This window comes from Erpetoichthys calabaricus, chromosome 3 (genome assembly GCF_900747795.2).
Source record: "Erpetoichthys calabaricus chromosome 3, fErpCal1.3, whole genome shotgun sequence".
NCBI classification, from domain to species: Eukaryota; Metazoa; Chordata; class Cladistia; order Polypteriformes; family Polypteridae; genus Erpetoichthys; species Erpetoichthys calabaricus.
Window position 1 is genome coordinate 107,278,960 of NC_041396.2, and position 15,700 is coordinate 107,294,659.

General features: G+C 39.6%; 1 protein-coding gene across 3 annotated transcripts in view; it reads left to right on the forward strand.

Annotated features, from left to right (window-relative positions):
* Positions 1 to 15,700, forward strand: part of zgc:174356 (uncharacterized protein LOC100137120 homolog) — a 264,663-nt gene that overhangs the window by 199,879 nt on the left and 49,084 nt on the right. For 2 of the 3 annotated variants that reach the window (XM_028797261.2, XM_028797260.2), the window contains one exon: positions 13,138 to 13,294. In XM_028797261.2, coding sequence (XP_028653094.1) covers positions 13,138 to 13,294 — 157 coding nt within the window. Of the gene's footprint in view, positions 1 to 13,137; positions 13,299 to 15,700 lie in introns of those variants that run through there. The other variant, XM_028797262.1, reaches the window with a different exon arrangement.

Consider the following 15,700-nt stretch of genomic DNA (forward strand, 5'->3'; position numbering starts at 1 on the left):
CTAGGATAAAGTAAGCTTGAAAAATGAATGGATGGAAGAGCTATAAATTTAATTAGCATTTAATAGGGCTTGCATCTAATACAGCTTGTCTCTGGAATGATGCTAGTTTGACCTAAATTAATTATCCTAACTCAGCCTACTATGATGATAATATGCTAGCTGTTAATGAATTTATTATATTTGTACAAAATATTTTTTATTGTTTTTTGATGATACACTATAATACAACCAGCTTAAACAAAATGTTTAAGTATTTGACAAAGGGTATATATTTAAAAAGATTATACTAGATTGGACGGAGTTTTTATTCAGATCAGCAAGCAATAGGAATTGAGACATGATTGAAGAATAGCAGTGATTATAAAAACTACATATGGACATAGCATTGTGAGTTTACCCATCATGGAAGGCTAAAAGCGTAAAAAACCCTATAATCCACTAACCAATAATTAAATATTTATTAATAAATAATGAACAAAAGCAATAAGGGTTTAATAAACAATTTACAATAACTGGATCAGGAAAAATACTATAGAATAGAACAACGGAAAACCAATGAAACAATGAGTTTCTCTGAACTGAAACTAACAATTAGATGTGTGTGCTTTATTATAGGAGAAGTTAGGTAAAGAAATAAACTGGTCATAAAAAATAAACTGAAAATATAGTAATGAAGCTAAATCTTAAAGAAAAAATCAAAACCAGAAAAAACACACACACATGTATACTGTATACATTATTTGTTTCAAGATTCAAAACTAATATGATTTTAAATACAGAGCTAGGGGAACAACCTAAACATTTACCTTTAAGCAATGTACAAGTCAAAACCAGAGAAATGATAAACCAAAAAAATACACAAGAGAAGCAAAATGAGACCTAGGGCCTGTTTTTCGATGATGACCGGTAAGAGTTGCATTCATGCTCATCTCACTAGTTTCTCAACAAGCTCTTTAGTCAGTTTCTTAAGACAAGGGAGAAGAGATAAACTCACACCTGTAAAATGAAACAAAACCCTGGGCAATTAAAAACTTCACATGAAGAGGTGTGGCCATCTACAGATTCAAGGAAAGCAACCATTTAAAGTAGGAATGTGATGTGAAACAATGCAAACTAAATAATATAATAATGAGGACATTGAAAATATTAACATAGAAAATAGTGTAATACATGAAATACACATAAAATGTTTAAGAAAATTAAGTACAATCGTTAAACGTAAACGGGAATGGCACCAAAAAAAAAAAACGATGCAGTGAATAATCTTTTGTCACTTTGAAAACATTGTCAGAAGCTTAAGAATAACAGTGTTGAAGAAGGAAGGAGTCACAAAAGCAAACATACAGGGAAAGTGCTTCTGGTGACAGATGTGGAAAAGTCCAGGAATACCTACCGAATAATCAGTAAAGATACTAAAACAATGCCAAAGAGACTGTAATAATGGGTAAAAATGGCTACAGCTGCTAGTGGCCGATAAATGAAATAGCACCACACAAAAAGAAAAAAAAGAAAATAACAGCCTATAGTAATGATGACAAATTTTTAGGAGAGTCCTGTAGGGCAGTGGTCCCCAACCTTTTTGACAGCAAGGACCACTTTATTAGATGCAAATTTTTCCAAGGACCGGTCGGGGGGGTTGGTTGGGGGGGGGGCAGTTTTATACACAGTTTACATAACATTTCTATTATTATTAAAGTTATTAAGCAGTTCGCATACGTTTGCAATCTGAGATTTTTCTTCTTTTTTTGCATATAACAAAGACATATGCTTTACATTTGCCAATCCAACAGATTGCACATCACAAACATTAACACTGCTGTCTTTTTTTCGTGTCTGCCGTTTCTATAGGAGGGTGACAATGAGTTAAATTCCAATGGATGTTTTTCAAATGTTGACAAGTAATAAGCAAAATGAATCACTGAAAACCACAGACAACAAAAACAGCAAAAAAAAAAAAAAAAAAAAAAAACAGTACGAGGAAAGTTCGAAGAAAGAGATTTTTTTACAATGTTTCTGTTTGGGGATCGTTGTGCAAACGTGCACATCTGAGCATACGACCACAGATCTAACTGCTCTGCGGATGATTCGTTCAAGCATTTCAAGGTCACTTCGTTGTAATGAAAGCATCTGTTGAATGTACTTCGTAGTAACGTGATTTCTATAGACTCATGTCATACGGGGAAACTGTCGGGACCATAAAAATACTTTGTTGTAATAGTTTCTCACCTCGGCCTCTCTCCTCTCTCTGCACCGCTGCAAAGCCCCGCCTGCCAAGCGTTCTGAAAAGTCTGAGTGAGTCGCTGTTGCCGGCAGTTCTCTCGCGGCCTGGCTGTCAGAAGGCTGCGGACCGGTAGTGGGCCGCGGACCGGGGGTTGGGGACCCCTGCTGTAGGGCATTATCTGACCAATGCAAAGCTCTGAATTTATCTTTTAACAAATCAAAAGACTTTGTCTTGTGTGTGCATGGTCAATGTTATTTCTGTCTTCTGCCAAGGATGATGGGTGTTTTACTGGTGTTAACAAGTAGAGAGATCGGTTATAACTACTGTCTCCCAAAAGTCTACCACTTTAAAACTTACATTTTTCTTTTTTTTTATTTAAAATTTTGAATTTATTAAAATCAAATAACATTCCATACAAGCAAGTCAAGTTTTAGAAAAGTTACCCTTTTTTTGGCAAATGCTTAGCCCTGCAGTTGATCCATATCACTGCATCTTGCTCCAGACCTCTTAGTCCCACAGTTCTTGATTGTCTTTTAAGGGAAATTTTGAGCTGGTCCTACAGTGGGCAAAAAAGTATTTAGTCAGCCACCAATTGTGCAAGTTCTCCCACTTAAAAAGATGAGAGAGGCCTGTAATTTTCATCATAGGTATACCTCAACTATGAGAGACAAAATGAGAAAAAAAAATCCAGAAAATCACATTGTCTGATTTTTGAATAATTTATTTTCAAATTATGGTGGAAAAAAAAGTATTTGGTCAATAACAAAAGTTCATCTCAATACTTTGTTATATACCCTTTGTTGGCAATGACAGAGGTCAAACGTTTTCTGTAAGTCTTCACAAGGTTTTCACACACTGTTGCTGGTATTTTGGCCCATTCCTCCATGCAGATCTCCTCTAGAGCAGTGATGTTTTGGGGCTGTCGCTGGGCAACACGGACTTTCAACTCCCTCCAAAGATTTTCTATGGGGTTGAGATCTGGAGACTGGCTAGGCCACTCCAGGACCTTGAAATGCTTCTTACGAAGCCACTCCTTCGTTACCCGGGCAGTGTGTTTGGGATCATTGTCATGCTGAAAGACCCAGCCACGTTTCATCTTCAATGCCATTGCTGATGGAAGGAGGTTTTCACTCAAAATCTGACGATACATGGCCCCATTCATTCTTTCCTTTACACGGATCAGTCGTCCTGGTCCCTTTGCAGAAAAACAGCCCCAAAGCATGATGTTTCCACCCCCATGCTTTACAGTAGGTATGGTGTTCTTTGGATGCAACTCAGCATTCTTTCTCCTCCAAACATGACGAGTAGAGTTTTTTTTCATCTGACCATATGACATTCTCCCAATCCTCTTCTGGATCATCCAAATGCTCTCTAGCAAACTTCAGACGGGCCTGCACATGTACTGGCTTAAGCAGGGGGACACGTCTGGCACTGCAGGATTTGAGTCCCTGGCGGCGCAGTGTGTTACTGATGGTAGCCTTTGTTACTTTGGTCCCAGCTCTCTGCAGGTCATTTACTAGGTCCCCCCGTGTGGTTCTGGGATTTTTGCTCACCGTTCTTGTGATTATTTTGACCCCACGGGGTGAGATCTTGCGTGGAGCCCCAGATCGAGGGAGATTATCAGTGATCTTGTATGTCTTCCATTTTCTAATAATTGCTCCCACAGTTGATTACTTCACACCAAGCTGCTTACCTATTGCAGATTCAGTCTTCCCAGCCTGGTGCAGGTCTACAATTTTGTTTCTGGTGTCCTTTGACAGCTCTTTGGTCTTGGCCATAGTGGAGTTTTGGAGTGTGACTGTTGGAGGTTGTGGACAGGTGTCTTTTATATTGATAACAAGTTCAAACAGGTGCCATTAATACAGGTAACGAGTGGAGGACAGAGGAGCCTCTTACAGAAGAGGTTACAGGTCTGTGAGAGCCAGAAATCTTGCTTGTTTGTAGGTGACCAAATACTTATTTTCCACCAAAATTTGCAAATAAACTCTTTACAAATCAGACAATGTGATTTTCTGGATTTTTTTTCTCATTTTGTCTCTCATAGTTGAGGTATACCTATTTTAAGTGGGAGAACTTGCACAATTGGTGGCTGACTAAATACTTTTTTGCCTCACTGTACTTCTTTAAACAGTATTTTTTACTATCTTTCCCTCAATTACTCCAAAATTACATTTGTAATGCTTTTTTTGTTTTTCGTCTGCTTCTGTGGTGTGTCTTTGACCCTGTTAAGAAATATTTCAGTGCATAAAAATTGACTATTTTCCATCTGACAACGTAATGAGAACTGTATAGGTTGAACTTTTCAAAAGCTTCTCAATGATGAAAAGATATGTTATATGTGAGAACGCCACAAGCTCTTCTCACCAGTTTAAGACCTTTCTCACTGATGTAAAGCTGACGAGAAACTGGCATCTAATCTGCTAGAAGTGGGGGCAAGAGGAATGCAGAGTTTATCATTGTCCCTTGAATGTTCTCAAACTCAACAAACAGGGTTTGAGGACTAATAAAAGAAGTGGATGTAACCAGGCGTTGGTTGACGATTTCTGTTACTTATTCAAAATTATAACGCAAATAACTATGTCTCTTAAATATTGCTCATACTGTAGAATACATAGGAATATTTGGTTTATCATAAAAGAATTGGTAAACTGTATTTACAATTACACATGTGCAATGCCAATATTTATTCTGAATGCATATGCTATTGGACAGATGGGAAATCTGAGTTTCCAAGATGGAAATTTCATGAGAATGCCTTGCAAAGTCAGAGTTCCAAGTTTGACAATTCAGAGAAAACAATGTTGACTTTTCACCTCAGTCAATTGTATAAAATAAAAAAATATATCCCAGACCCAGAAATGGCAGTTTTGAGGATGTACTGCTTTTAGAGTGAGTGAGATAAAATCAATCCTAGCATCTCTCTCTCTTTTACAAAAAATAATCTATAAGAATTAATGATATAAAACAACATTATACAGGCAGTCCCCAGGTTACTTACGAGATAGGGACTGTAGGTTTGTTCTTAAGTTGAATTTGTATGTAAGTTGGAACAGGTACATTATTTTAATAAATGCTGTTGTTGACCGACTGTAACCAAGTGCTCTGCCAATGAAGGATGGAGTTTCACCTCTCTCTGAACTATTTATTATTTCTACTTTATTTTCCATGCTGATGGTTTTTCTCTTCGTTGCTGTATCACCAGAACTTGCATCAGATTTGTGTTTCAGAGACATAGTTGAAGGGTGAAGACAAAAGGTTAAGATGAGCTCTTCTGCACAGCACTGTACACGCTATCACAGCAGGAAGGCACCCCTCGTCAGCACGTCTGGTGTACTGACAAGAGACAACTGCCTGCTATGTATGTAACAGTACAAGCAGGCTTGCTATTGAGAATGAATGGGGGGGCAAAGAGCGATCCACCACACAGTCATCTCCACTTGCATACAGCATGATGCCTGCAGTGTCTGCCCACCGAGAACGAACAGGGTGCGGCCAATGCTGGGTAGTGAATCACCCACCACCGTCCCCATTCTAACAGGCAGCTACCCAAGGCACACTATACAATGCTGCCCCCCACTGCCCCATTCACCTTCAATGGCCTCCGTTCAGACACAACTGGGTCACCATTTGCAGCATCACCAGCTGCCCACTGAGAACGAACAGGGCAGTCAGGAGCAATAGCTGCAACTGCGTGGTGGGCGGGCAGCAAACTGCCCCATCAAGCTTCCATCCTGCACACGAGCGGTAGCTGTGGCCCCGGCGACTATCGACCCTGGGTCACCGCTTGCTGCGCACCCAGCCACCCACTGAGAATGAATGGGGTGCGGCTCCCACTGCCCCATTCATCAACCGGAGCCCCTTGAGGGACACTACACTGTGCGAGCAGTGAAATCGCCCCCTCCAGCAACTGCTTGCAGCATCCCCAGGCCAAAGATGATGGAGCGGCAGTTACTGAGGAGCCTGCGTCATGTCCCCCAGACAGATGAAGGAGCAGCTGTGGCCCCGTTTGTAAGTCATATTTCAGATGTCCGTAACTTGGGGACTACCTGTATACTGCTCACAAAAATTAAGGGAACACTTAATTATCACAGTCTAATACCAAGTCAAGTAAGCTTCAGGGATCTCAGTCTGTACAGTTAGAAGCATAAGTGATTGTTAATCAACTTCACCTGCGTTGGTGCAAATAAAAGTGACAACAGGTGCACTAAAGAGGCAATAGCAAGACAACCCCCAAAAGTTAACGGTTTTGCAGGTGGTGGCCACAGACATGTGCTCTCTCGTTATCTCCGTTATCTGCTCCTTTGTGCAAGGAGGAACAGGAGGAACACTGCCAGAGCCCTACAAAATTACCTCTAGCTGGCTACTGCTGTGTATGTTTCTGACCAAACTGTCAGAAACAGACTCATTGAGAGTGACATGAGGGCGGACATCCTCTTGTGGGACCTGTGCTCACAGTCCATCACTGTGCAGCTCGACTAGTATTCGCCAGAGAATACACAATTGGTAGCTCTGCCATTGGCACCCTGTTCTCTTCACAGGTGAGAGCAGGTTCACACTGAGAACATGTGACAGACGTGAAAGAGTCTGGAGATGCTGTGGTGAATGTTATACAGCCTGCAACACCATCTAGCATGACCAGTTTGGCGGTTGGTCAGTGATGGTCTGGAGAGGCATATCTTGGAGGGTCGCACAGATCTCCATGTGCTAGTCAATGGTGCCCTAACTGCCATTAGCACCAGGATGAAATCCTCAGAGCCACTGTCAGACCTTATGGTGGTGCAGTGGGCCCTGTGTTCCTCCTGGAGCAGGACAATGCCTGGCCTCATGTGACCGGAGTATGTAGGCAGCTCCTAGATCACAAAGGCAGCAATGCCATTGACTATCCCACACGTTCTCCAGTCCTGAATCCAAGTAAGAACCTCTGGGATGTTTTTTATTGGTGCATCTAACACCATCAAGTAGCAGCACAGACTGTCCAGAAGCTCACTGATGCCCTGATCCAGGTCTGGAAGGAGATCCCCAAGAACACCATCCACCGACTCATCAGGAGCATATCAATACATTGATAGGGGTGCAAACAGGCATGTGGGGAGCCATACAAACTATTGAATCACATTATGAGTTGCCGTGATGAAATTCATGTAAGTTGGGTCAGTCTGTCATTTCAGTTTTTGACTTTGATTTTCATTGTGATGTTCAATCCAGCCATCAACAGGTTGGTGATTTTGGTTTACACAGTATTACTCGGTAAAGTTTTCTTTAAAAAGCTGAAGGGGACTGAAGGGTGGGGAATATGTAGTGTTGCCACATAGAGGGTTTTCATTTTTGTATAGTATGTCCTGTTTCATGGTTGTTAAATGTTAGTAACAACTCTGGTTGTTCAGATACCTGATTTGTAAATATGGGGTCTGTGTCTTCAAACAGGTTTGCATGAATGCTGAGGGGTTTGTGGGATTTGTAGTTTGTAGTTGTAGGCACTGTACACATAAAACCAGAAGAGAAGGATGTGGTGGGACTTTTTGATTTTACCATTTTCCACCAACTTCATCATTAGTAGCACCCAAAAACTCTGAATGAACTGGGGCCTCATGCACAACGCCGTGCGTAGAATTCACACTAAAACATGGCGTATGGACAAAAGCGGAAATGTTCGTACACACAAAAAAATCCAGATGGATAAATCTGTTCGCCAACTTCCACATTCTTCCGCTACATAAATCCCGGTCAGCGTGAAAAGAAACACATGTGCACGTGCCTGCTGCCACATCTCAACTCCTCCAAGAATTACACCTCGTTGAATATGCAAATCAATATAAATAGCCCTTAAGCTCAGCGTTCTGTGAAAAGGCAATGGCAAAAGCACGGGGGAAAACAGAGAATTTCAGCAAATACGAAGCGGAGGCAAGGAAAAACGTTCTATTTGTTGGTTTAAACAGTGGCATAAACAACAAAAGGAAGTTGATCGAGTGAAATAGAGTGTCGGAGAAACTTGAAAGCTCAAGTTCACAAAGTCGCACAGTGCCCGAAATAAAAAAGAAGTTGTCAGATATCAAAGTCGCCGTGAAAAGGCGAGTCATAGCCCACTGTCTGAGTGTCATATGAAAGCTTATTAGGGTATAGAGAAAAGAAAAAAAAATAGGGACACAATGAGAAAAAAGCTCGAACTTTAATCCCGAAATATCCACTTTAATCACGTAGTTTATTTTGCCATTAAAGTAGAACATCATAAACTTCATCTTTAAATCATTTAACTTACTAGTTTCTCAAATCCCATCGTAACTAAAGTAGCACGTTAAATACTTTGTTTTGTATGTGTTCTTCTACGTGCTCTATATGTGTGAATAACTACGTGCTTTGTAAATGGGCTTTCTCTTCCTCCGAAAGGACACAGAATCCATTACATTTGTGATATTACAGTTCTTTGAATAATTTAAATACTGAGATGTATACTTGATATCATTTCAGTATTCATGTCATATCAATTGAAGCATATATTAAACACGGGAACACGGTGGCACAGTGATAGTGACGAACTGGAGCCCCATCCAGAGATTGTTCCTGCCTCTCGCAATATGCTTGCTGCGCAGTATGCGACCTTCGATGAAATAATTTATTACAGCAGTACTGTCTCTTTCAAACATACTAACCAATTGCTGTCCTTCCTTTTCTTTCTCCAAGTACCCAATTGCCACACAATCAGCTCAGTAATAGACGTTAAGCCATCTGTAAGCTTAGAACTCCGATTCTTAAAAACTTTTAAGGCACATTGAAATATTTTCGTAGTACATGTTTAATTATTCTATCCATCTATCCTTCCAGTGTTGTGCCAGCCCCAGCAAGAATACAGCACGAGGCAGGAACAACATGGAGCCAGCTCCTTGCTAGCACTGCGACACCGTGTCCTCACATGTTTAATTATTAAAAATATGGATTATTTAAATTATGTTAACATTTTATCTGTATAATGTAATAAACATATTTTGCTGCTTTTCATCTTAAAAATGATATTGTCATCATATGTAAATACGCACTTTATAAAGTGACTCAGATCGTGCAATATTATAACTGTATTGCAAGTTTACAGTGAGGTAATTGTACTTATAAGTACAAACAGTTCTACAAGGAGCACTTGATGGACTGATTGATTGCGTGTATAGTTCTTGGGATGAAACTGTTTCTGAACCGCGAGGTCCGTACAGGAAAGGCTCTGAAGCGTTTGCCGTATTAGAGCAGTTCAATAGACAGCATGGCTAAGGCAGCGTGTGCTTGATGCTATATACCGATAATTCTCTTTCCGATCAGCTTCTGTAGAGCTGTGATTCCACACTCAGATACAGTGATATAAATACTCAGAGTGGTGCAGTGAGAGTAATATGGAAAAAGATGATCCACTGTGGCAAACCCTAATGGGAGCAGCTGAAAGAAGAAGAAGAAGAAAGTGCATTGAGAGGAACAACGCTAAAGCAGCTATGGTATTTGGAATATTTTGGCCATTCCGTGGACCATTATATTGTTACAGGTTAATTACAATCAGATGCCTTTAACTAATAAACAATATGCGGTTAATTTCAGTGTATATGATAAATCTACGTCAGGGATGTGGATCTAAAAAAGAAAGGGAAACCACACTGGAACAAAAGCACTGCTTTGACGCTAGGTGCCGGCAGTTTGCAAAATGAGCGGAGAACTTGCGTATGCCAGAGTTTGAGCTACCGTGAAAATGTGCATGGCTTTACACCAAGTTTAGGTTTTATACATCGTGGTTTGAGCATGGAAATGGGAGTACGCAACATTTTTGTGCATACACACTGTTTATACATGAGGTCCCTGGACATTTCAGGAGGAGAAGGACTTTGTACAGCCATCGGATACAGGGATGGTGGTGGGTCACTTTTTTCCATTCCTGTCTACAGTTTCTCTTTGTGAGGAGGCACGCATTAGATTATTTACCTTCTGGACTCTGGTGGTGCAACTGTGTTCAATATCCATTTTTCTGGAAAGCAGTTTACAAAAGGGGATTATTCCACCACATCTTTTCTTCTGTTAGCCTTTGTTTACACTTCAGGATCCACACCCCTCACTTACAGTAAAGACCGTCATGGAACTGTAAATATCATCGGGGGGGTTTGTTCATGGTATTTGTTTTGTATTTTTGTCCTTACCTAATTGTGCTGTGTTTGTAAATATTTAGATATGTTATATAGTACCTGCCAAATGATACAAAGAGTACACGACACATGTTTTGCCCTACTTGGGGCTTGTCAGGTGTATGTACTTTTGCTTCCCCTTTCGGGGATCAAACCTCAGATGTCAGTGCCTGGGGCAGAGCCTGAGTCGTTGTACCATTGCAATTGGTTCACTTACTTGACAGGATGTGGATCAGAGTATTATATCGATACGTCTGAATCTGATGTCCAAGAAAATGAGGAGAATACTTGGCCAAGAGAGAGCATATAAGTGTAGTCCATGTCTTAGTGATCCCTCTCTGTGTTGACAAAATGTAAGTAGAGAAATACTAGACAAAATGCTCTAGTATGGAGAATTTAACAGAATTAAAGAACTCCACAGAATTACCTATATATAAAACAAACAAAATATATAAAATCCATATTTGTTTAAATTTCCTGGTATTATTTAAATAGGGTATGTACAACATTATGTATGTACTAATGTTATATTTCTCCCATGTCTCCAAAGGTTAAATCTCTCCCACTTCTTTTTCATATAGTTACAGTATATTATTTAAATTTCTTATTATGTATTCACTACATTTCTGTTAACATATACTGAATCACTTAATCATAATGTAACCATACTTTCTTGACTTTAAGCACTCCAAATTAACTGGTTCTTTTACATTATGTAACTTGTTTAATCCCTTTTTATTTTTTATTTGCTTTGTTTAGTGTCATGAGCTCATTTTCTCATTTAATCTATACATTTATGTCATTAAAGTACTCTTTTATGTGACTCACCTTTTCTGAATATTTGCATATGTATTCTCATTTCCATTTCATGACTAATTTATATGTTGTGACAGATAGGGGGTGCTCTCGCTCCCTTGAACCCTCAGATCAGACACCAGACACCAGGTAAAAGTCCAATAATTGACTTTTTTAGGACAAATACGTGCACAAAGCACACTCCTCTCCACAATACTCATACAATAGTACTACAAACAATACTCAATAAATCCTCCACTCTCCCAGACGCATTGCCACCCTTCCACCCAGCTCAGCTCAACATCTGTGATCGCCCATAGTCCTTTTATAGTCCTTGACCTGGAAGTGTTTCGCTCTCTCTGTCCATGTGACTAGGAACACTTCCGGGTCAGATAAAAACTCTTTTTCTTCATCCCGGAAGTACGTAATTCCTCCTGTCGCTGTGACTAAGACGTACTTCCGGGTTATAGGGCACGTAAGAGTCTCTGGGCTTCCCTGCAGCATCCTCTGTTGGCCCCCAAGGTATCCAGCAGGGCTGTAAAGGAAAACTCCACTGTCCATGACTCCCTGCTGGTATTCGGGGCACCTCCATGCTGCAGGGAGAGCTCCACCTGGCGGCCTGGGGGTATTGGCCGGGATAAAAAGCCGGCCATGTCCCACAATGTGTATTCTACAAACTGTTCCATTAGTTTTCAAACAGTATACTACAGAATATACCATAAACAGATCATTATTGTGGTCTCCCAATATATGCTAGATCACTATGCAGACATCGTGAAACTGAACTATATTATCTTTATATTATTTAAATTGTACATTGTCATTTAGTCCTCTATAAGGATACATTTTAAGGTACTAATCTTCTATAATTTGTATATTTTAACATTCTACAAATTTTATTTTCATAAGACTGACTAGTGTCTCTATATTTAAAAAGGGAAAAATTGGAAGGTGTTGATAAAATACTCACTCATTTGAAACTTTATAAATAATTAAGCAAAATGAAAAGAAGCACCTCTTTCATTGTTCAGGTATTAATGATTTGTCAGGTACTGCTTACTCTAATGCAGGTGGACACCAAAAAGATATTTCAAAAGAATATTACTTTACACCCTTTAAACCATTTTAAAAGGAATACATCTTGTTCCATAATCACTATTATATGAACAATTAATTATTAAACCACCAAGGTCTTGGTTACTTTTTTATTTTTTTCTTAGTTGCTGTTTATAGCATTTTTATTTTAAATGGTATACAATCAGATATTATGAGTGAATAGTAAACTTGTATAATAAACATTTTTATTAATTACAGGAGAAACAAATTATTTTTATTTACAAAGAACATAACATACCTAAAAACTTCTAATTAACTTAGAACTTATGTCATTTGTGGTTCAGATACTTTATAGCAATGAAGAAACTAAGTTATTAATTCATTTTTTTTCTAAACGTAATACAAGGTCAGACTCAAAAAGAGCCTATCCTGGCAGCACCAGATCCCAGGTACGAACAAACTTTGGGCAGAGCTCCAGTCCACCACACTGTACATGTCAGTTATGCATTTATACATGACTTTGGAATGCGGTAGGAATCTAGATTACCTGTGCAAAATTCACAAACAATGTCTGTGCCATAATTTAAACAAAGGACTTCAAACTCATAGAGCATTAGCACAATCTACAGTTTAAGCTGTGTATGTAGAGAATGACATTCCAAAACATAGTAAAAGATTTATTTTTAGAGTGTTAGGTACACCATGTAGTGCCATTTTTGTAGACATATACTAATGTTTTTGATGGTTACTATAAAAACATAAAAACAAAATCTGTCTGCAGAGGGCAAAAAAGTAATCTGTTGTACTCAACAGCTACCTTTTATGATCTGGTACACACCCAATATAAATTGACAAGAAACTAAATGATTTTTAAAATATGCTATATTGACATTTTTATTTTGAAATTTCCTTTTTTAGGGGCAATGTTTTCCATTATGGCATCAGTGGAGGCTACATGTATCATCATCGCAGCGGGAATTTTCAACACCCTTTATCCAGTAACGCTGACAAATATTCCCGGCATGTCATTTCTTGTCATGGCCGCTTTTATCATCATTACATTTATCCTTGTCCAGTAAGTATTCTCTAAACATTTTAGGCTGACTATCTTTTCAGGAAAAGCATAGCTTTCATTGTATAGTTAGGCTACATTTATCATCACAGCTACAGGAATTTTTAGCACTTTTATCCTTTATCTGAAGCAGGTATTCCTGAATGAGATTTACATAAATTAAGTTCTATCTCAATTTGTAAAACCACTTATGATGGGAGAGTCAATTTTCTTTTAAAATGCTGCCTCAATATTCTGGAAAAGTTACAACAATTACTTACCTGTTAGACAGTCAAAGCAGTTTGAAGGACTAAAAGGGATCTTCCCGTTTCTAAATAATCTCATGTTCTTTTGAATGAAGTAGCCTTTTCATCTTTATTCCAGTACATGCTGTCTTTCTTTTTCAACTTTTGAACAGATAGCTTCACCATCAACATGAATGTTCATTCAAAGTTAAAATATTTTGAGACAAATTTTTACAATAATTTAAAACTGCCTTTTAGCACTTTAAAATTTAATTGCATCTTTTTGTCCAAAGATTTATGCCATGCAATGCAATTTTTAACTTTTTATAAGACACAAAGGCATTTTGTAAACAAAGATTCATCATAGTTTTTGCCTAAACATGAGATTGCGCAATGGTGAGGAAATGTGTGTTAATCCTTAATAATAAACTGTATTCCAGCATTGATTCGATATAGAAAACATGCATTATGTAATCTAAGTACATTATCAATTTGTACCACTAAAAAATATAAATATATATATAGTGGCAGATGGCCAAGGCGTCCCAGTAATAAAAGGACAGGTGGAGAGGACATTCTCGGGGCAATACCTCTTCCAAAACACAAAACGGGGCCACCATTGGGGGTACCTGGACAGTTCCCGAGCCCAGGGCTGCAGCACTTCCACCACACCCAGAAGTGCTGCCGGAAGAAGGTTTGGGAGCTCCTGATGCACTTCCAGGTGCCCTATAAAAGGGACCGCCTTACTCCATTAGAGGAGCCAGAGTCAGGAGGAGCTGGACGAGCTTGCTGGGAGAGGAGTGGAGGTGGCAGGAGAAGAGAGAAAGGAGAGAGAAGAAGGGACTGTGCATTATCTTTGGTGCGTATATACTGTGGTCTGTAGTGGGAAGCGAATGGAAAGCGCAGCCCCACTTAAAATAAAGGTGTGTTGTGTGGCAACTCGTTTCTCTGCCTGTCTGTGTTGGGTTAGAGTGGCTATATGCGCCCTGGTGGTCCACAATATATACACTATATTTCCAATAGTATTGGAATACCCCTCCAAATCATTGAATTCAGGTGTTCCAATCACTTCCATGGCCACAGGTGTATAAAATCAAGCAACTAGGCATACAGACTGCTTCTAAAACATTTGTAAAAAAATGGGTCACTCTCAGGAGCTCAGTGAATTCAAGCATGGTACCGTGATAGGATGCCACCTGTGCAATAAGTCCATTCGTGAAATTTCCTTGCTACTAAATATTCCATGGTCAACTGTTAGTGGTATTATAACAAAGTGGAAGCAATTGGGAACAACAGCAAATCAGCCACGAATTGGTAGGCCTTGTAAAATCATAGCGCATCCTGAGACACACAGTGTGCAGAAGTCACCAACTTTCTTCAGAGTCAAAAGCTACAGACCTCCAAAAGCTAAAGAACAGTGCATAGAGAGCTTCATGGATTGGTTTTCCAAGGCCGAGCAGCTGCATCCAAGCCTTACATCACCAAGTGCAATGCAAAGCGTTGGATACAGTAGTGTAAAGCACACTGCCACTGGACTCTAGAGCAGTGGAGATGTTTCCACTGGACTGACGAACCTGGTAATCTGACAGACGAGTCTGGGTTTGGCGGTTTCCAGGAGAACGGTACTTGCCTGACTGCATTGTGCCAAGTGTAAAGTTTGGTGGAGAGGGGATTATGGTGTGAGGTTGTTTTTCAGGGGTTGGGCTTGGCCCCTTAGTTCCAGTGAAAGAGAATCTTAATGCTTCAGAATATTTAGCCATTTTGGACAATTTCATGCTTCCAACTTTGTGGGAACAGTTTGGGGATGGCCCCTTTCTGTTCCAACATGATTGCGCACCAGTGCACAAAGCTAGCTCTATAAAGTAATGGATAAGCGAGTTTGGGGTGGAGGAACTTGACTAGCCTGTACAGAGAGCCCTGTCCATCTGCTTGGATGCATGTTCCCCAAGCAACTCTGGCGGAGCTGAGGGACAGTGGGCATAGAGGTTGCCTCTGACCCCGGGTTAGTGGAGTGAGGCAGAGATATAAAGTACGTATCTGAAAGTTAAAAAATACTTTTAAGAGACATTATGAAAGATTCACGCAGGATACCATGTTTCTTGGTGTGGAGTCTTGCTTAAGTAAATTGATGAGCATATGTCGATCATGTAAGTAAGACTGAGAGAAGCTTCACGTTAGTTTGCAA